The 22,543-nt window shown below is 41.3% G+C and overlaps 1 protein-coding gene across 2 annotated transcripts in view; it reads left to right on the forward strand.

The window, feature by feature from the left end:
* The window catches only part of TRPC4 (transient receptor potential cation channel subfamily C member 4), a 64,552-nt gene that overhangs the window by 18,798 nt on the left and 23,211 nt on the right, over window positions 1-22,543 (forward strand). For both annotated transcript variants that reach the window (XM_080987751.1, XM_080987750.1), the window contains exon 3: window positions 13,642-14,160. In XM_080987751.1, the coding sequence (XP_080843877.1) occupies window positions 13,642-14,160 (519 nt within the window). The remainder of the gene's footprint in view (window positions 1-13,641; window positions 14,161-22,543) is intronic.

The raw sequence follows: 22,543 nt of genomic DNA on the forward strand, positions 1-22,543 counted from the left end.
AGATTTCTAGCCACCACACAGGCAATCTGTTGGGTCACCTTGCCCAAAATTCCTTGCTCTGAAGGACTCCTGGCCCTTTCTCAGTGAGACAGAGGGAAGAGGGAGCTTGGGGCCAAGGTACAGCCCGCACAAATGCCACATTAGCCACAGCAAAGCACTAAACATTTCAGGGTGTGGGTGAATAAACAGGGTGATGGCATTGATGCTACCTGCCTCAGGCAGACATTCAATGTTTTGCACCAGCTCTGACCTGCAGCTTTGCTCTGATAGATGCCACATACTTTGTAGACATGAATTATACTTCCTTCAAAATGGGCAAAAGCAGCCCCCTTTTATTCCCCTGGGTGGGTGCAAGATGGAGAGAGAACAAACAAAACTCAGAAGCATTTGCAGTGATTAAGGTGCTGCACTACTTTGCAGTGGTCTGTACTCCCATGGACTGTTCCATCTTTGGCTGTGCTGCTGCAATGGATCAACTGTTCCGGGGATGTTTTCCAGTCACTTGCTTCTACGGAGTGTTATTTCTATGGAGAATTTCAAAGGCACTCATCTTTCATGGAAACACTGTCCAAACCTTCCCAGATTGCTCAAGCCCAGATTTATTATTTATATTTAGTGCACATGATCCTGGATTTCATGACCCTGAACCTGAACAACAGCCAGAACCCTGGCACAAAGGAGGAGGAAGGAGCTAGCTCAAGAAGACCAGTCATGTAAGCAGTGAAGATGCTGAACCCAGCATCAGGCCCTGACACAGAACCTGAGCTGAAGTTCTGTGCCAGGCTTTGGGAAGCAGGTGTAAGACTCTGACAGGGTCCTAGAGCCCTCTTGCTTCCTTCTCAAAGCTCAGTAAGTGTTTGCCCAGCTTTGGGAAAAGAAGCAGGAGGACTCCAAGACCTTTACTGGGAACCAGTGGCGCTGCCCTAAAACCACCTCTGCCTTACATCAGCTGTAAAGAAGCTGAAAAAGCTGACATGATTAGCCTCTTAGCTCATTATTAATGTTCATGGAAGAAGCCACAGAGAGAGAGGTAGAAGGAATGCTCTTTTATAGTCTGCATCTCTGGTTGTTTTTACTTTCCGGACTGTTTTATTGTCAAACAAAATGAACAAGTTATAAGGTGCTAGAAGATCTAGCTATCAATTAGTGTTCGTATTTTCAGCGAACAATCTAACTTTCTATTGATTTTACTATAGTTTAAATGCCATCTAGTGTTTAAATGAGGCATTTCATTTTTGAAAAGATCTTTGTACAAATTAAATCCAAGTCACTAAGGCCAATCTTTATAATGTATTTTGCAGCTATTTCAATTACAACCTATTTTACAGTTTATGATTGGGATTATTTTGCCCTGTAGCATTAATTACCTTTTTTTAGCCAATAAGTCACTATTTATGATAAGTACTTTGCCATATGACCTGGTTTTATTATTTTGGATCTCTATGAAGTTTTTAGTATGACGGAGCCCAGTTTTTTCTGCAGCAGCATTAGAAGTTCTATTCTGAAGGCCCTGGATGGATTTCCATCTAGTTTGTTATCACAACACAGATGACTCCTGCATCTATTCTGTTAAATTATCACTTCATATGTTGCCCAAGCTGCAACACTACATTAACACCTGCAATATTGTAACACTTTGCTACACAAAAATGCCACTAGCAATGACTTGTTAGCCCTCTTTGATAGGTGAGAGTACAGCAATTTGGGCAATGCCCAAGTGGTTCAAAATTTTAATCCCATCTTGGCCACACTTCATTGTGTTAAAATGTGTAGCTTGCCCCCACATGTCTGCCAGCCAAGATCCATTTAGGCAGAAATAGCAGGGCGTCAACCTGGGGTCTTTTGCATTCAGAGTTTATGCTCAGTCATTGAGTTATAGACCCTTAGAATCGCACTGTGCCATTAAAATTAGTGACTCATGTCCTGCAGGCATGGTTGGAGTCAGTTCTGGATTGACCCAGAAGAAAAGGTTCAAACAAGTTGGTTCAGTATATTGTATTCAGATGCCTATATTTTCTCCAGTTGTCCATTACTTTACTGAAGTATTCCCAACTGGCCTTCTTTATTACTTTACTTTTAAATCTACCTCTCTTTCCCCCCGCCACTAAGGCCCTCCAAGCAGCTCACAATAAATATCTACATAATGTTACACACTACCCCAGTCTCTGAGAGGTGCAAGATTCCAGGGGTCCAGGGTCTTTGTTTCCTTTGGAAATGAGACACAGCGGAGACTTTGTGGTGTGCTTTTGATATATGGCATATATATATATATATATATATATATATATACACACACACAGTTTATACATATATACAACTTGAGGCTATGATGTGGATTGGGAGGGGGCTTCCAGCATTGCACTTTAAGAGGGTCCTGTGTCTCCCATTGCTGCAGCCTTGGATTCAAACTGTCAGTTCATATTGTGTTCTGACCGTCCCCCCTTCAGGTTGCCACATTTAACAGACTGCAACCACTTTCCTCCCAGGTCACATAATCACCCCTGCAATCCTGAACTCAGCTCTGCTAACTATTACTCCATCGAACGAGGGGCTCCATCCCCTTGCTGTCTGGCACAGCCTATATCTTCCTAATGGCTCTTCACCTTCCCTTTGTTCTTCCTGATGGTTCTTCTCCCAGGTGATTTCCTGAATGGGAAAGCTAGTTTGGCCTATATTTTTCCTAAATCCAGCATCTGGCAGCCCATTTCAATACTCCAAGCATTGTTTGAACTCCCAACACCAATTAGACCCAGCAGCTATTAGACACAGGCATTTCGGGGAGTCAAAGCACCCACAAACCCATCACAATAACAACAAAAATCCAGTAAAATACAAATCCATTCAGCAGGAAGATAATGTTACATCCGTTTGTAAAATGCCTACAAAATCCCTTGACCTACTGTTCTTATTTTTGAAGATGGGTCAACAACATTAAATAGAAAATTAGCAACTTTGGAGCCAGTCCTCATTACAAATTAAACAGATTCCTTATTCAAGGGCAACATAACAATGGTTTCTATAGTGGTGAAAAGCACAGCTATGGTGAAGATTATCCACTAGTTGGCCTCCTGATGAATATGCATTATTTTTGGAATTCAATTATCTTCTCTTTGTTATGCTTTTCGCACATCCTGCTGGCAACTGGAGTTGTGATAATGTAAGAAATTAGCTACTTTGCATGTCAAATATTGCCCAGCTGATCACACATTATTTTCCCCTTGACAGAATCCGTTTCATGTGGCAAAGATAGCAAACTTAGGGCATATACCAACATGTCTGCAGTAGCAGGGTTTATTTATTTTTTATTTTTAAAGAGAAAATGAGGGATGTGTATATTCACATGTAAAAGAGGAGATGAGTGCATGCCAGGAATCTGAAAAAGCTGTAGAATATGCTAGACTGCTGTCGAAAGTCATGCCCAATTACCTGGAATGGGTTGCCAACTTTTTCTGGGCAAAAGGGCACATTAGGAATTTTGACAACAACAAGAAGAATCTTTATTACAGCCATAGGACAGTGAATTTTGTCAAAATGTTGTAAGTCACCAAGTGGCTGTCAGAGGCATGGCATAACACAAAATGGCTGTCATGGGAATGTGATGTAACATGAAATTAGAGTACACTTACTCCTGCTGTTTCACTAACCTACAGACAGCCTAATGTTTACTGCAGAAAGTTAGCTGTGTTCTGCTGGTCCTGATTGGGGAGATCACACAATATGGATTTCACACACAAACCCATGAGCGCGTGCACACACACATGCTGTTGCTGTCTGATAACAACAAGAATCATTCCCTAGTACCAGGAAATATACATGAAATGGGTGCTCTGCCAGCAGTGGATTTAGAACAGTTCAGGCAATTCCCTCTCACAGGGCACCGAGCTGAGGGGGCACAAAACAACAATAACAATATTGCCTATATTTACATGGGGACCTACTGAGAAGATCCATAAAAAAGCAACTCTCCAAAGGAATTATTGCGAAAATAAGAAATATTTGGGTGTGAGTGCACAAGATTTTGTCCTTGCTCAGGACCCCATATTACCAAAGTCTGCCCCTGACATCACATGCACATGACAAGGCCCCCAATGTCGGTTGGAACTCGGTGCCTCTGATGTACAACATCCATCAACTGAACTTAACCTTCTCTAACTGAACAAGCTAACAAACAGCCTTGCTTTTAAGATTCTATTAATCTTACAGATACAGTAACATAGATCATGCTGTACGTGAGCAAAGGGGTTGCAGAACAGGAGAGAGAAGGCATAGAAACAGGGATGATCTATGTAGAAGGAAGAGTTGAGAAAAGCTAGTAGAGGGGGGAGAAGGGAAAGGGGTGAAAATGGGGGTGCAAAGAAGGTTGGAAAAAGGGAGTAGTAGACACAAGAATGGGGGTTGAGATGAAATCAGGGGCATGAAAGGGTCTGCAGAATAGGAGGGGATGGTGACTTCATAATTGGGCAGAAGATGAAAAGGTTGGTTAGTATTCATTGCAGTGTGCAAGAAGAGGAAGATGCAGGAGGTCACCATGAAGTTGGCTTGTGTACAAGGAGGTGGTGTTGCACAAAAGGTGAGGAAGAAGGAGGGATGGGTTGGTGGGGCAATAAAATAGACATAGCTTCACAAATGGGCTTAAGAAGGTGAAAAGCAAGCATTACAGTTGCATGGGGTGAGAAGGGCAAGCCCTAGGGGTTTAATGTGATGGGGAACGGCAAGAGAATTGGCAAGTGGAGTTGACAGGCATGCAATCTCTAGTATTAAATAAAAATTTACCTATCCTCATCAAACCTGACTTCTGAACTGTCAGGTTTATGAAATAAACTTAACCCCTTGTAATATTCATTAGATATCTGCCAACCTTCTGCAAATTTATCTTGCCTTCGCCTTTTTTAAAGTGATGTCCAAAAACATAGCCACATTAATAATTTAAAAAGCAGCTGGAGGACAGTTAGTGGCTACTAGCCAGAGAATCTAAATGAATCAATATGCTCAGAAACAGTATACCTCTGGTGCTACTTTTGAGGATGATTACCAAAGGAAAATACTTTGAAAAAAATAGAAATGAAGAAATTTAAGATTATTATTATTATTATTGTATAGGCACAGTAAACAAAGAGAATTTTCTTCCAAAAGAGCCCTACATTTGCTAATCAATTAAAGGCTGATTTGCACAATACAGTGGTACCTCGGGTTACAGACGCTTCAGGTTACAGACTCCGCTAACCCAGAAATAGTACCTCGGGTTAAGAACTTTGCTTCAGGATGAGAACAGAAATCGCGCGGCGGTGGCGCAGTGGCAGTGGGAGGCCTCATTAGCTAAAATGGTACCTCAGGTTAAGAACAGTTTCAGGTTAAGAACTGACCTCCAGAACAAATTAAGTTCTTAACCTGAGGTACCACTGTATATTTTTGGCCACATGAATCAGCTGCAGTATATAGTTGAAACTGAATAAATGCAGATGTAGACTGGGCAATTATGCATATGGTCAGAAATGATTGCTTTAATCTTAATGGCATTTTTCCTAACCACCGTGACAAATTGCTGCTGAGCATGTTACCTGATGCACACGTAATACAGATGCCCACACAGGCTCCCTCCATAATTGGGATTACCCTCAAATCAGCTTCCACAACCATCTTGGAAACTGCTAGAAAAATTGCAGACAGCCACAGATACCTTGGGGTGAAAGACTAAAGCCTTATATGTGTGCTTCTGCAGGAATAATGGCATGAGGGAGAACTGGGACAACATTTTGAAGCTCCACCTCCCTCCACCATGTCATGTTCTTGTTTTTGAGCCCTTCATGTGCTTGAGGGCAGAATTGTGAAATGGGGCACCTCCTATATTCTTAGAGGTTCCCTCCACAGTTTAGAACCCCTGCTTTAGAGGTTTGCCCTCCAACTCACGGAGGGCTATAAACAGGGCAAAAGGGATGCACCAGAGGGACTGAGGCATAACTCTGTGCCCCTGATCTCCCTTATCATGAATACCAAACACGGTTTATTTGCTGCTGCACTCTGTATTTCAATTCAGCCTTCCTTTTTAGAAGAATGTGACTGCAAATATTTTAAGCAAAACAAGAACACTTCATTCTGACAAACCTATCTGAGAATGCTCTCTGGAATGTCAATAACGTTCCCCCTTCACACTAAGACAGATAGGTCTTTATTTATGATGTTATGCCAGGGAAACAATCATAATTGAGGAGACTGTGAGTCACATCCAGATATACAGACCCATTTAAATTCAGCAGATGTATGAACATGGACACATAAATAATGACAATGTATTTGCCTTCTTTCGCTATGCTCCTCCTACAAGACTTTGGGAACAGTCTATATGCTATATACTGCGTCACAATCTCCTGGGCAAATCATGACTCTACATTTCTACAGCACCTCTTCTCTAGAAATTTGACCTCTTGAAGCTTGAATTATTTAAATGTCTACTATGCACAGAATTAAAGCACATGGTTCAGAACTTGTATTTCCCTTGCTTGTGGGATTAGTCTGCTGCAAGTGTCAAAGGCAGAGATGTCAAACTGTTTAGCAACATTACACAGACAGGGAGAAGGGAAACTGTTTTCAGTCTTCATTCTGCGCTCAAATATACCTTTAGCTGCCTGTAGCTGCTTTCCTGAAATTTCCAAGATAATGAGAGCTCCAGGGCCTATGTCAATTTTGCGAGGCGGGTGGATTTGCAAGAATTGCTAAAACTAACGAGTTTCTCTGTATGGGGGAAAAAAACATGCATAAACCTGAAGCCAATCAGATTAGTACTCTAGTTCTCAGTGTAGTCAGTTGCCTGCCAGAATTACTTCCTAAGATATCTATGCAAACAATTCAACAAACTGAGCACTTCAAACTAATTTAGGGCTAAACTGTGCCTGTGGTTCTTGTCTACATCAAGTAAAGGTTTGAGAACCCAGCTATCACTTTGTGACTAAAGATGGATTGTCAAAGGGGATAATTTTTTTTCCTTTCCCCATAGCACTAGTTCATCATGCAGATGTTAGTTAGAAATACTGATGGACTACTCTGGTTCTTGCTGTCGGCTAGTTTTTCTGCTGCCCTGTCTAGTGTGGTGTGATTCACTTCTTTGAATAAATTGGATTGGTTGTACTAACCAGATTGCTTGTCCCAATGTTGCCTTTGCTTGGTTCATGTGGGTCCACTTTGTTCTCTGCTGTCATAATCTCCTTGATGATCTGCATATCCTGAAAGCAGAACTCACACAATACCTTTGATTTATTAGAACCAACCAAACACCACAGCGAGGGAAACTAATTTGCACAAAACCACCCTCAGGCTAAATGTGAAACAAAAATACTGAGTGATCTTTGGTCAGCAGCACCATCTCATCTTAAATCTAGCACACAAGGATATTGTTGAGATAAAAGAGGGTAAGACCTGTATGCTGCTGTGAACTTCTAGGAGAATGTACACATTAAATATATGCTAAAAATTAACTTTAGAAAAAAAACCTATATTAACTCAGTACTAAAGATGGAAGTGGGAGTGGGGGCTGAGAGCTAGTGTCTTTTCCAAGGCTGCTGCTGCTATTGTTGTTGTTATGATTTTTATTATTATATATACTGCCCTTCATCATAAGATCTCATGGCAGGTCACTAGTGAGTTTATAATTCTGGAATCCCCAATATGGTGACTATGGTGACCCTTTCATTTTTTTAAATCTGGAATTTATTCAGTTTTGCCCTTGGGTGGTGCCCAGGGTTTTTTAGGAGAGGTGGATGACATTTGCTACTATTTTGTGGTGTGCCTGCAACAGTTCCTTAGATTTCTAAATGTGCCCACAGAAAAAAGTTTGGAGACTTTTCTTCTACTACTACAAAAACTGACATTTCAACCCAGGACTTTCTTGCTTATACCCATGGCAACCACAGTATACCAACTCACATTGCAATGTGTTGACCAGTCTGTAATTTAATACGTTATTATGACCAGAAGGGAGAAAGGAATATTTTATGTTCATACTGGTTGAAATAACAATACACTGAAATGGAGCAAGATAAAGAAGAATAATTAGGAATACAATTGACAATGGCATTTACAGTACCGGTAGTTTATCAAGGTTTATATACCGCTTATAATGGTTTGCTGTGCAAATACTGAGTGATTGTCAGTATTATGATTTGCAAAGTTACAGCAGGCATAATACACTAGAAGTCTATATTTTTACAATCCTAAGGCATCACACAAATATCAGATGGTGAGTTCTAAACTTGTAAACCAACATGGAATGTTTTGTTCCCAACTTAGAATGTTATTCCAAACTAGTCTCAGGGTTCATTTCTGCTCCTATATTGAGTCTAAAACATTAATTGACCCTTAACCTTACAAATGGAAACATCTGTACTAAGAGGCAAAAGCAAGAGGGAGAAGAATCCCATCATAAGCTGTTGCCAAACATGTTACAACCTGACTAGAAGTATTGCAGCCCGATACTTCAATTCTGTGAAGCAATGTGCTGAACTCTGTGGTACCCAGCCTTGTGCATCCCTCCTCAGCTTGTTTTTTCTCCCAGTTTCTCTTCCCACTCATGTTTCTGCATCCTTCCCCTTTCATTCTTTCTTTGCTAGGCTTCTGCCTCTTCTACTCCTCCTCTTTGCTTAAGGATTTTCTGCCTGCCCTGACCTTCTCTAGAATTAGAGCAGCTGAGCCAATGGCAACCCAAGGCCTTTCTGGCTCCCCAACCCCTCCAATATGCAAGCTTCACTGTCACCCCTACTGCTTATGTCACTATCACAAAACCCCGAGAATAGTGTTTCTCAAACCATGGGCTATGGCCCACTACTGGGCCTCAGCATTGTTCCAAGTGGTCCTTGTATTGGAGTATATATATTTTTGTTTAACTATTTATTTTGTGCTTTTATCCTTTTATGTTGTGAATTGCCCTGAGATCTTCGGGATGCGAATGGGATCCGTTCCGGAGCCCCGTTCGCATCCTGAACAGAACGTAAGACGCAACTGTGTGTCTGCATGTGCGCGGGTTGCCTTTTGCCGCTTCCGCGCATGCGCGTGATGTCATTTTGACCATCTGCGCATGCACGAGCAGCGAAACCCGGAAGTAACGTGCTCCGTTACTTCCGGGTCGCCGCGGAGTGCAACCCGAAAATACTTATTCTGAAGCATATTTATCCCGAGGTATGACTGTACTGTATATAAATTAACAACTTTATTCTAGTAGTTACATTAAAACATAGAGTGCAACTCTATCCATTCAAGTGTGGCATGCTGGGGTTCAGATGCTACTTTGCTCTGTACTTTCTTCCACCACTAGGGGGAGTGTGTTCTTTTCTCTACAGCTTTACATTTAGGTTAAACACATTTAGGTTCTTTTTCCCATGATTTCTGAAATGCCCCAACAACTTTCTGACAACTTACAGAGCATGAGAGTTGACACAGTCCTCACTCACAGTTTCCCAAAAACGTTTCTCTAATCTGCATTGTTTCAAAGGCAAATATAATGAGGAGAAAGACTTGCATTGTTAACTGAGAGGAGAAATTACCATTCTATGGCTTGGTCAAGGTGCAGTTTTGATTGAGATGAGAATTTCCTTTTGTTCTTTTGTCCCTGTTCCTTTGAGACAGTGAAGAACATGGCTGATTGATGTTCTATGACCTTCAGTGGTATGGTGCCAGAGAAGTTAAGTTTCAAACTTGTAGAGCTTTGAAAAACAAGCCAAATCACATGCAGTGTGTCAGACACCTTCAGCTTTAGTAACCCTGCAGTATGCCATGAACAGGGGGGAAATGCTTCTTTTTGCCTCACAGCAAAGGAATTTTGAACCGAAGTTCATTTCTTTATGTTACAGGCAAAAAGCCAGCAACATTTATAAATTATAAAAATTTACTTTTGCTGACTATGAGCCAACAGTCTTCTTTGAGAGGGCCTGTTTTTATCAAAGAGCTCAGAAGTCTAGAGAAACTGTTGAGCCGTTCATAAGAGACCTTTATTTTTTTCCAAGGAGCTCCTCATGGAGACACAGTATACAGTGATGTGCACCTGATTGGAAGACTTAACTCTTTGCAAGACTATAGAGGCATCAAGGAAATCAGGGGCAACCAAAACTTAGGCCAGGGAGAGGATGTAAAATGATCCACAACTTCGGAGATATTTTCTTGGCAAGAACAGCCCAGTGTAAGAAACATATGTAAGAAACATATGTAAGAAACATATGTAAGAAACATAGCTTAGTTGATTAGAGTCTGGTGCTGATAACACCAAGTTTGCAGGTCTGATCCTCAAAAGGGACAGCTGCATATTCTTGCATTACAGGAGAATAGATGATCCTCCAGGTCCCTTCCAACTCTACAGTTCTATGATTTTAAGAAAAATAGGACCCTTTGTTATGGTGCAAGAAGTGATAACAGAAATGGAAAACCTATTTTTATTTAGCTCCATTATTTCTTTTCAAAGCTATTGAACCTGTATGGAGGGTAAATGTAACAAACTGCAGGACAGCTGCTAATTTCAAAATCTGTTATCTCAGACCTATAAAGCTCTGCCCAGCCTACATAATGTTAAGACTGTCTTGTATAGCCCTCAAAGTAACCTGGGTTGTATTGGACACTCTTTTGCACAAGATAAACAAACAGGAGAAGTTTGAGTTCAATGATAAGAGGTCAGAATCTTAAAATGTGAGTAAGAATAAGAGAATATGTCAGTGTCGGTTTCTCTCACTTTCTCATTTTTTCCTAATCTTAAACATAGTTCTCCATATGCCCTCATCAGTTTGCATTTTAAAAGAAGTCCCCATGAAAGTTTACCAGCATCTCAGTTCAAAGGTCTCCTAATAAAACATGCCTGTACAGGCAATGGGGTGTGTGGAATGTTAGAGGAGGAGTTTGCTCACCTTTGGTCCCCACTCTGCACTCAGCTCTCACCTGTGGCTCCTAGAAGCTGTCAGCATATGACAGCGGCCACACCCCAGGAAATGGCTTCAACTGGCCTGCTAAACCATGTTAGGGCAGCTGATGAGTCTTAAATCCTTGGTGAGTTAAGGACTTCCTCTGCATGCGAAGACAGGCTTTGGTGGATTGAGTGGACAAAACCAATAGTGGGTGCAATGGTCAAGAAGGTGGTTTCTACACAAGCTGTAGAGGAAAGTGAGAGGCAGATGGGACTTGTCAACCTGGGAAGGTAGCCCTAAATCTCTGCTGCCTGGTGGGACATCTTTGGGAGAAGAAAAGACTAAGGAGTAAACCCTACATCAATCCAGAGTGTAGTCCCTAAGATGGTTTGATGGTGCCTTGTATGCCTCCTTCCAGCAACTCCTGCCACTAAGCTTGTGCCAAACGTATTTTTCTACTTTCCTTTGGACCACATCAGCAAGGCCAAGAGGGGAGTTGTTGTCTGGGCAGCCCAGCACCTCCATACTCACTGCCCAGGCTTATGCCCCGGGGAGTTCACTTTGGTGCTGCTAATACAACAGTTTGACTTCATCCCTGGAGGTGCACTCCACTGTCTTTTGAGACTGCTGGATGCCAACAAATTGTACAGACAATTAAAGAATTAAAAGCAACCAAAGCACCAGACCCAGACGGATTAATAACTGAACACTCTAAGAGCTATGTAGAAGGAATAGGAGAACCATTAACTAATGATCTAGATGGGTGGGTGTTATACCACAGGAGTGGACAATTCATGCAAAAAGGGTGTGAGCCATTTTCTCATTCTTCCCCAAAGCTTGAGGATGCCAAGTACCTTCAGAACCCCAGCATACCTCTTCTTTGTCTTTGTCTCCAACCCTTGTCCTCACTCGTTTGCTTGCTTTCCTTCTGCTGATCTCTCTCTCTTGCTTTTCTGTGCCTTTGTTTTCCATTTTGGCTTCTTTTGTTTCCTGCTCGGGACCCCACTGCCTATGCAAGCTTCTGTTGCTTTATTTCTCTGCCAATCAGTCACCAATGCTCCATTGGCATTCTTAGTCCACCCACTTCTAGAATACTCATCTGCACATCTAGATGCCCCATTTGCCCACCAGAGCTCCGAGGAAGCCACAGTACCTCCCTCTCTTCACAAAGGGGGGAAATAAAAACAATGTTGGGTTCAAACACCCTTAACACTTTCACATTTTTACTATAAAACACTAATGTCAGTATTAACAAGATGATTAAAGTGTTAAAAATATATTCAAAAAGACAAAAAAAGCCTTTTTAAAAGGCAAATAAATATGAACAGTTATTTATCTTTTATGCAATTGAAAATAGATGACAACTGCCTGCATTTTCTTTTAGATACAAGGGAAGCTTAAGTCAGATTTAAAAGATTTATCCTATGTAAATGGGTGGATATGATATACACCATGCCAGCACCAATGTTCCTAATAAAAGGGAAATTTCCAAGACAAAAGGAGGAACAGAGCAAAGCTACTCCTGCCCTAGTTCATTGATAGTATTTCTTGAACTATTAGCAACAGTAGTGAGACAAGAAGGAACTATAAGTGGAATAAAGTCTGAAGGTCCTGAATGGAAGTAAATGCTTACAAATATGGATAAATAGCTGAATTTAAAGTGAATTTAGGTAAGAACCAGCCTAAGTTTAATTGGGAGTGGTTGGGGGATTTTCAGGCATGGAAAAGGAATGAAAGGAATTCTGTCATGACAGGACAGAGGTCCATTCAAACAAACAGTGAGGGAAATGCAGGATTGTATCTATGAGAATCATTTCATATTCACACCATCAGTAAGTGATTTAAAAATAGCACCTGTGCACTATAAATAGCTGCTTCTAAAACGTATCAAGTCTCCTCTGTTCTGTATTTACTGACAAAACAAAAACCCTCCTCACACTGTTTTATTTCTCTCATCACGTGTTGGGAGCAATTACTGTAAAAAGGCAAAGCCAGGTTCTGTTCTTCCTTATAGAAATGGTAGGAGCATTACCAGGAGACAATACTTGTTTCCAGACTATATACAGTATTACAGTAGGTAAATAAGAAGTACAAAACAAGCATTTGTCTTTTTGGGGGAGGAAGGTAATGATATCTCAGAAATAATTACGGCAACAATAAGAAGGTGAACAAACAGGGAATGCAAAAATATTGAAATTGAGGAATAAAAGAGCAGCCAGCCTAGCGTCTTTCCCCTCACTCTCTTGTTTCTTTTAAGACTGGGATTGATTCTCTCCAGCCAAAGCAAGCCTTTTAGATGTTAGCAATATATGAAGAGGGGAAGCAGGACATCCCGACCTCAGGGCCATAGACCCTGCCACCCATTTGACTGAAGATGTCTGCAAAGAGGAAGCCTCCTTACATAGAGATGTGTGCACATAGGCTTCCATGTGGTCAGGAAATCAGATTGTGCAAGGTTTGGAGTAGATTTGGTATCATCTGCATGTGGATAGCACCCAGCTGTATTTCTCATTTTCATCAGATTCAGGCAGTACATTGGAAGAGCTTAATCAATAGCTGAGTCACTGGAGGGCAGCAAATAAAGTGTAGGTCAGATAAGATGGAGATGTTGTTGGCAGGTAGGTAATCTATCCAGTTCAGTTGTGTTCTGGATGGGTTTGTACTACCCAAAAGGATAAGTCCTCGTATGATTATACCTTGATATCTTGTACCTTGAGCTACAGATAACACCTATCCAATATAACTGTATTCGCTTTCCTTCCCACAGGTACCACCCATTCTTTTGGATAAACAATTCTCAGAGTTTACACCAGACATCACACCCATTATCCTGGCTGCCCATACAAACAATTATGAGATCGTAAAACTTTTAGTACAGAAAGGTGTTTCTGTTCCCAGACCGCATGAAGTCCGCTGTAACTGTGTGGAATGTGTCTCTAGCTCAGATGTGGACAGCCTTCGCCATTCCCGATCCAGGCTCAATATCTACAGAGCTCTTTCAAGTCCGTCTTTGATTTCCCTGTCAAGCGAGGATCCTTTTCTTACAGCTTTCCAATTAAGTTGGGAACTTCAGGAACTGAGCAAAGTGGAGAATGAGTTTAAATCTGAATATGAAGAACTATCACAGCAATGCAAGCAATTTGCAAAAGACCTCTTGGATCAGACACGGAGTTCCAGGGAACTTGAAATTATTCTTAACTACAGAGATGATAACAGTCTAATAGAAGAGCAGAATGGTAATGAACTTGCAAGACTCAAACTGGCAATTAAGTACCGTCAAAAAGAGGTAAGTGTATAGAAGAATATTTTTCTGATTTAATTGAAATAATGTATGAGATAGATGATATACCCATCAAATGAGACAAATTGCTGTCAAGGTCTTTTGTTCACCATATTGTCTCAATTTAAAAAAGGTAATGGGCACATTCGGTTATTAGGCTCTTGTGATACAAGAAACTGAAATATTGCAACATATAAGAAATCCAGAAGTACTGCTGCTCATGTTTTCTCATGAAAAAAAGATCCTGTTAGTATATCTGCCTGACGTTAAGCTCTGTGGAAAGACAGAAGTATTTTCTGGTTCACTTTACAGCCTAGAATTCCTCCACAAGCAGCAATGTGCATTACTGCAAATAGTTGCTTCTTGTAAATGTGTGGAGGCTTTCATGATGATGTAATAATGATAATCAAATCAGTGAAGGTATAGAAATCAGACAGATGGCACTGTGTTGGGTGAGGAAATGGAGGCTACTGGTAGGAACCTATCTGACCCAGACACTAGTGAGATCCCTTCAGAGGAAGAGTTCTTGGCCCCCTACAGACTCTCTTCCAACTGAAGACTTGGAGGTAATCCAAAGGCAGCCTGAAGTACCCCACTTCAGAGATGTCTAACTTAGGCTACCCAAGGACCCCATGCCAAGCTCTGCCACGATCTCTGATTCTCCCCCTCCAGCTCTCATAAGTGAAGATGGCAGCAGAACCAAACAGGAAGCCCAGAGTCGCAGGAAGAGTGCTTTATTGCCAGGATCTACTTGGGTGAGAATCCAGCTTCAAGGAATGACCCAGCAAAGAACCTGTTAGAGGAGGAGCTGGTGGTGACTGTGCAATTCTTTGGGTCTTCTCTGAACCTTCGTTAGGTTAACAGCTCCATTTTGAGCTCATTAATGTTCTTCCAGCTCCCTCTGTCCTGTTCTGGAACTCCCTGGCTCAGCCCTAGAGGTTCCTGGCTCAGCCCCTGCTTCAGCTACCACTCTGACTCCAGCCTTCACATCAGGTGCTGGTCGTGAACAACTACTTAGAAAGGTTATGTTCCTCTTGGTTGAGCCACAATAGTCCAGTAATTCAGTGAGAACAAAACGACTTTGAAATACTAATAGTAATGGGTGGCTTCCAACAGAATATTAAAAACAAACTTCCCTAAACAGGGCTGCCTTCAGATGTCTTCTATAAGTCCGATACAGTCGTACCTTGGCTTTCGAACAGCTTAGTTCACGAACAACTTGGAACTCGAATGTTGCAAACCCGGAAATAGGTGTTCCGGTTTGAGAACTCTGCCTTGGAAGCCGAACATCCAGCGCAGCTTCCACTGCTTCCGATTGGCTGCAGAACACTCCTGCAGCCAATTGGAAACAGTGCCTTGGTTTCTGAACATTTCAGAAGTCGAACAGACTTCCAGAATGCATTCTGTTCAAAAACCAAGATACGACTGTAGTTGCAAGTATGCCTTAGAAAATTCTATGCACATTTAGTAGGAATAAGTGCCACTGAGGTAAATTGAAACTATTTTTGAATAAATAGGCTGCACCAAACAATTTACTTACTGAAGCTGAAAAGCATAAAGAAGAAATATAAAAAATATTATTAGGAATGCAGTAATGCAGTTCTCAAGGGGAGCAATACCTCCTTTATCACCTCTTAGACTCATTCAGAAAGTTCTGATTTTTCTGCTTCAACCACTGAGTGAGTGAGACTAACTCCAGCCAATTAGTCTATAAAGGGATTTGGATCACCATGATGCTTGAGATGATAGCCTGTTTTGTTTGATTCAAAGTTATTTTTTTATCATAACTGATGAATTTCCACATGTTGATATTTTAATCATACCCTTTAGCATTGATTTTAATTATTTTTGAATGCTTTTAATAGTTGTTTTTAACTGATAATAGGAGTTTTTTTGTAAACCACCTCAAGGTCTCTTTGTTTTTTACAATCAAGTGGTATATAATTTTTAATAACTAAGTAAAAATAATTCTTTATAACTGGAAAGTCATGTGAAGATAGGTGCAGGAAGATACTGTTTGCAAATCATGGAGCTTCAGCATTACAATGTAAACACAGGGTTATGGTATCCTGTTTGCCTCATAGCACATGGTTCTACTCAGATAATTTATTGTGTAACATGAGAATATTTTTTATATTATATTTTAAGATTTTCAAACATTGCAAATAGCTAACATAAATGCAAATATTTTTAAAACAGAGTTCATTTAAAGAAACAGTCCTAAGATGATATTTAGTTATGCGTGTGCATTGCTTATTTGGTTGTGCCACCTTAACATTTTATGCTTTATAACAAAAGTATAACCAAGTTAGAAAGCCATCATAACAAATGTGATATTGCAGAGGTTTCCTTTGGTCTTTCATACTTTCTCGAAGCTGAGCAATTTCCTCAAGCTCCATTTTAACAGATGGCATCCTTTGCCTTTTAATTAGCTGTTACCTGAAATCAGACTGTAGGGAGGAGGAAACTAATTATGGCTAAGATTCCAAGAACCACATGACTACCAATTCTGCAGCCCCAAGTGGGCTTTTAGAATTGTACTTTTCTAATGCCGCTCCATCATCCCAAGCAATAAAATTCCTTTAAAACTGAGGCATATTCTCACAGCAGTCTGTGATTAACCCGTAGTGGGAAGAGTCTCTGCTGTTCAAAAGTATGTGTGGAGGGAGTGTAAAAAGCTCCCAATGAGAAACACACAAGCCAGGAGGGGTGACTGTCTAAGTGAATCTCAGCCTGCATCTCTGTTTGGATTAACCTGCCTGTTTCTATCCAAACAGCTCATCTGTTGCAACAATTTGTAGATCAGTTATGAATATGTAGCCATTTTCTGCTTGCACAGAATCCCATCACATGAGAATTCTAGAAGAACCCTAGATTATTTTTTGTGGAGTCCATTCCGTCTGCCTTTAATGTAACGTATGAAGAATTTAATTCATAAAGCTTGATTTATGCAATGAAACACTGCTATCCAATTCATTCAGCCATATATATATATATATATATATATATATATATATATATATATTGATTTCCTCTCTTTTGTAAGGGCACTTCCAGAATATCTGTTTATTGAACATACATCCTGATTTGTTTGCAGGGAGAATAGATGATATTGGCCATTTAATGAGTATTCATTCCAATTGGCTTGCAGGGAGGTTTGATGATGTTGTGTCAAAGCAAGTGCCATCCCATTGCTTCCCAGTGCAACTTTGCATTATTTTTCTTTTCGCACCAAGTCTGAATTTGGGGGGAAGCAGACTTGTTGCATGCAACCTCCCAAACAGCTTGAGTTGCACAACCTGAATTTGCCGCTCTGAGCAACTCCAGACAGATGTCTTATACCAGGTTTATGCACCAATAAGCATTATACACTTTCAATGTGGATTTATAATGTATTTGTCTGATCCTCCTCCTGCTACATTAATGTTTTCCAATACTCCTGCATTATTGACTCTGCACTGGCATCCTCCAGCAATTCCAAGGCCATTTTTTGCGTCCTCACCATCCACCCTATTGACCCTCCCCCTCTTCAAAAGTAGAAGTTAGTTGTGCTGTATGATACCATGCTGCCATATCACTGTGCTTTTTCCAAACACCAGCAGTAGCACAGCTGTTCTTTTCTCTCAGTCTGCAGCAAGAAGTCTGATCTCTTCTTCCCTCCCTGTGCCCTGTAGCTGGGCAAAGATCTGACATCTGGAAGGAAGGGAGCTGGGAAAGAAGGAGGAAAATACATAAATCGTCAGTTGCCTCTGTGTTGCAGTGGCACACAATCACCTCTCTAGTCTCTCTCTTGCTCTGCACACACACAGCCACCACATTGTTCTGCGTTTAAGCATACACCCATCTCTGAGCAAAACAAAACCTTAAGAGGCTGAGCCAGTCACAAAGCTTCCCTTTGACCCCCCCCCCCACACACAAGTGGAGCCACCATAGCTGCCAGCAAGCAGCAAAAAAGAGCAGGTGGGCAGCAATTTTATCTCTCCCCCATCCCCCTTTTAAGTACAAGTTATTTGCAGAATGGCAGCATGCCAGCACCATACTTCCACTTTTACAGTTTAATATTCAGGCTGTGATTACTGTGCTAAACCTTCACTCGGTTCCACAAAAACAGCATCAACAGGAAGCATGTAGGAGTAGCTATTTCACAAAGAAGCAACTTCAATTCGGCACATTGCCATAGTACCATAGCACATCAGTAGTTAAAAAAGAAAAAAGGGAACATTTCTGGTATGAAAAGTTTAATGATATGTGCCAAAAGTTATGGATCATGCACAGATTGCTACTTATGCCATGTGACCATCTCATCAGTTTTAAAAGTACAAATCAACTTTAATGTGGGAGCACTTGTGACTAATGCAACACCATTAAGAGGACAAATCCTCAGTAACAATGACATCAGTAAAAACAGCGCATATCCTCAGGGGCTAAGGTCCCAATCCCAGGAGGCATAAGCCTTTCATCAAATTAGTCAACAGAATAGTCAGGGTTGGTAGTGCAGCACAGTCCAAACAAACCAAGGTCAAGCACAGGGAATCGGTCTAGGAAACAGTCCAAGATCAGTATCATAAGTTCATCAAGCCGTGGGAACTAGACTTAGAAACAAGGTTGTGTTGTTTCCAGCAAATGAAAGACTTGGGAAGGAGACATTATGTACTCTGGCCTCCTGGACCACAGCCTGACCACAGTTGATGTTAGTTGCATACTCATGTGTATACCCCTTACTCATCAGTAGATCACTGACTTTGGGTCCATAGATGCATACTGTAATGTTCTCTTTAGCCTTGACCCAAATATTTTAGCACCAGTGTTCTTGAGAACTGGTGGGTGGTGCTACCTCCTCCTCTGATAGCTCCAGGGGTTCTCCAGCAGGTCCCAACCTGGAGGACCCCTCAAGAAGATACTCGGCATTGGTTTCACAGGACCCTGCTAGCTCCTCAAAGTTCTTGACCTGTGGGGTGTCTGGTTGATCCTTCAAGGACCTCATGTCTGGTACCAGGTCAGGGCTAGATATAACAGTATGTGATGGAATCCCACCAGCAAATAGCTAATCTGGAAGTGCCAAAAGTCTATGAGTCTGTCCCAGGGTATGGTGGAACAGGGTTGACCTCCTTCGTGCCAATTATTTCACATTTTTGGCTTTTTGCTGTATGCCTTTCTATTTCCAACCCCATTGTTTTTGTGGGATACTAGCAAGATGTAATAACTTGACCTAGGATTGATTTGCTCTCCTTGTCTCCAACGTGTTGTCTGCACAAAGATAATTATGATTTTAACAACACCTACTGGAAGAAAAATCAATATACCGGTAGATAAAAAGCAGCAGCAAATGAGTCAGAGCCAACAGTTTCACCATATGTGGCAATTAGGAAGGAGTTAAAAGTTGGCAAGTTAGGGAAAAATTTGTAAGGATGGTTCATATTCCAATAAATATAGAAAAGTGTCTTCAATGAATTTTCAAAGTGACTGTTGACATGGAAACAGCATATTGCTAATAAAAATCCAGAAATTTTATATTGCATTTACAGCAAAGGATTAAGTTTTCATCCTAGAGTGCAACTGATGTGGATTATCCAGCACCCCCATAAATGCAAAGGTCTCCCATTTAAGGAGCAGAATCAAGGTGCAAATTGAGGAAAAGCTGTCATTGAGGGCAACAGTTAAGAAACAGTTCCTGGGGAGAAGACTGAACTGAACTCCTCTTTTTTAGTGGTTGCCAAGTTTGTAACAACTGGTTTGGAAGGCATTTTAATCCAGTTCTTACGTGGTAGTGGGCTGGAATTTTATTTTATTTCATTTATTAAATTTGTATACTGCCCTTCATCCATGGCTCTCAGGGCGGATCAGAACATAAAAATATGAGATTAAAAACAAAACAAAATACATAACAAAAACAAAGACAACCCATTAATGCCCTCCCCCCACTTGCATAGTGATGGGAAATTGTGGAGGAGGGATCTGCAGAACTTGGATTCCAAAATGGACTCACCCGATCTGACTAAAGTGTATCCAGATTGGATCACAAGTCCACTTTAGAAGAGCGGTGGAACATCAAGCCCTGTTGATCCCAGGGCAATGTTCTGTTCTGTTGAATGAGCACAGCGGCAATAAGATTGACTGTGCTAGCTACTCCAGGCCCTGAGCAACTGGGAGACTTCTTCTGGGAGCCCTGATAAGAAGGATCAGTTGCAGTATGCATACATGTTCACCTAGATGGACTTAACCGTCCAGGGGTCCTTTATCTTACCTTTTACTTTATATTGTGCACAAATTACTTTTTGTTGTATCATTTCATAGCTATACAAGTTACAAATTTCAAAAAAGAGGAACTTCTTCATTAATAGTTGCTTCAAGCATTCGTTCTTTTATCCATTACAACTGTCTTATTATACTTAAACTATGCAAAACAGTTCATACTGTACTTTCATATTTGAATACATAAGTAAATAAACTCAAATTTTCCTCAATGTAATATATCAATATTGCTTTTGTTGTTTTGTTTGCCATCTTTTTCCAGGATTGTGGTCAACTTTTTCATTATTAGTTTATTTGATTGCTGAACTTTTTGTTATTTCATGCAATTTTATTGTTCATGGCTTAGAGAGAAAAAATAGTGAGAGATATAAAATGCATAAAATAAGCACAAACGCTGCCTGCCTACCCCTCTCTATTTTAAACTTTTTTTTTTCCTTTTTAGAAGGCTGGCTGCATTGTGGTCTTGGAAATGCCTTGCCCATGCCAAGCTGGTTCTCAATTTTTGAGGGAGCTCTTTGCAGCTTGCAGACTTTACCCAAAGGAACTGGGAAAACACATAGCCAAAGGTGCATAAGAAATAGCCACTTGCCATCCACATCTTTCTAGAGCAGGCATGCATCTGTGCAACTTGAGCAGAGTCTAAATGGCCATCCCACTGCTAACAGCGGTGAAATTAATGCTGACTTGCCGGAAATGTGGATCAATGTTCTTTTTATTCAACAAAAGCCTAAAGAGAAAATAATGCTGTGTAGGAGATATAATATTTAATTACCAGAGAAATGGATTCAGCAAAGCAGGAGATACTTGTAAATAGCTAACCTCAAGGACTGCATTAGCACATTCTTTATCATTTGCCAGAAGCCTATGCATGGCTGAGTTACTCAGAATTTGACACTAAGCCAAGCTAAAAATGTGATTAGAGGTGGAAGTTATTTAACAAAATATTAATACAATGGTACCTCAGGTTAAGAACTTAATTCGTTCTGGAGATCTGTTCTTAACCTGCAACTGTTCTTAATCTGAGGTACCACTTTAGCTAATGGTCCTCCTGCTGCCGCTGCTCCGCCGCTGCGAGATTTCTGTTCTCATCCTGAAGCAAAGTTCTTAACCCGAGGTACTATTTCTGGGTTAGCGAAGTCTGTAACCTGAAGCGTCTGTAACCTGAAGCGTCTGTAACCCGAGGTACCACTGTAGGTGCTTCTGCTCTGCTTGCCACCCTCACCTACTCCTTTACCCTCCCCCCACCCCTTCCTCCTCCCTCCAGTCAGTGGCGGAGCTTCATGCTCCGGCACCGGGGGGCAGAGAACTGGCGGGGGCGGGGCTGGTGTGCATCCTGGGGGTGTGGCACCCAGTGCAGGGGGGGGCAGCCACGATGGCACCCCACTGGGATTGCGCTGCCGGGGGCGGTGCGCTCCCCCGCACTCCTTCCTCCGCCAGTGCCTCCAGCCACCCCCTGTCCCCCCAGAGTTTGCTCCAAGCCCTTCCTTTTCCCTCTTGAGTCGCACCCCTCCCACCCTGCCCCCCCATCAAAGAATGGGGAGGTGCTTCACAAAGCGGCTTGCTAAACTGCTGTGTGAAATGCCTTCCCTTCCATTAAACCCTCCTGTAGCCACATTTAATGGAGGGGGTAGGGCTTCACAGTACCTCCCCTCCATTAAACAGCTCATCTGGGCCAGCCAACTGTACCTATAATAAATTATAATAATAATAATAATAATTTTTTATTTATACCCTGCCCTTCCCGGTTCAAAAACCGGGCTTGGGGCAGCTAACAACAAATTTAAACACTTAATTGTAAAAGCAGCATAAAATACAGTATAAAAACATGAATAACAATAAAATTCAAAGTTCAGAAATCAATTTATGGGAAATCCATCTGATAAGCATTAGATAATCACCAGGGCTAATGCCGCAGTTGGTGTGACTCCCTACTGAATGCGAGAACTGCGGAGCATGATGACAAGTTGGGGTTTTTAAAAAATATTACATAAGGGTTGTGTGTTAATTTGTTCTAACCAGGGTCCTAGTTTTGCTGGAACATCAGAAGTAGAATCTTTAAGTATGTATTTCATTATATACAAGCAGAAAACACTGAGGCAAGTTAACTGGTCAGCCTCATTCACCTTCCTTTCAGTAC

The sequence above is a fragment of the Podarcis pityusensis genome (assembly GCF_964106645.2).
Source record: "Podarcis pityusensis genome assembly, chromosome: 17".
NCBI lineage: Eukaryota > Metazoa > Chordata > Lepidosauria > Squamata > Lacertidae > Podarcis > Podarcis pityusensis.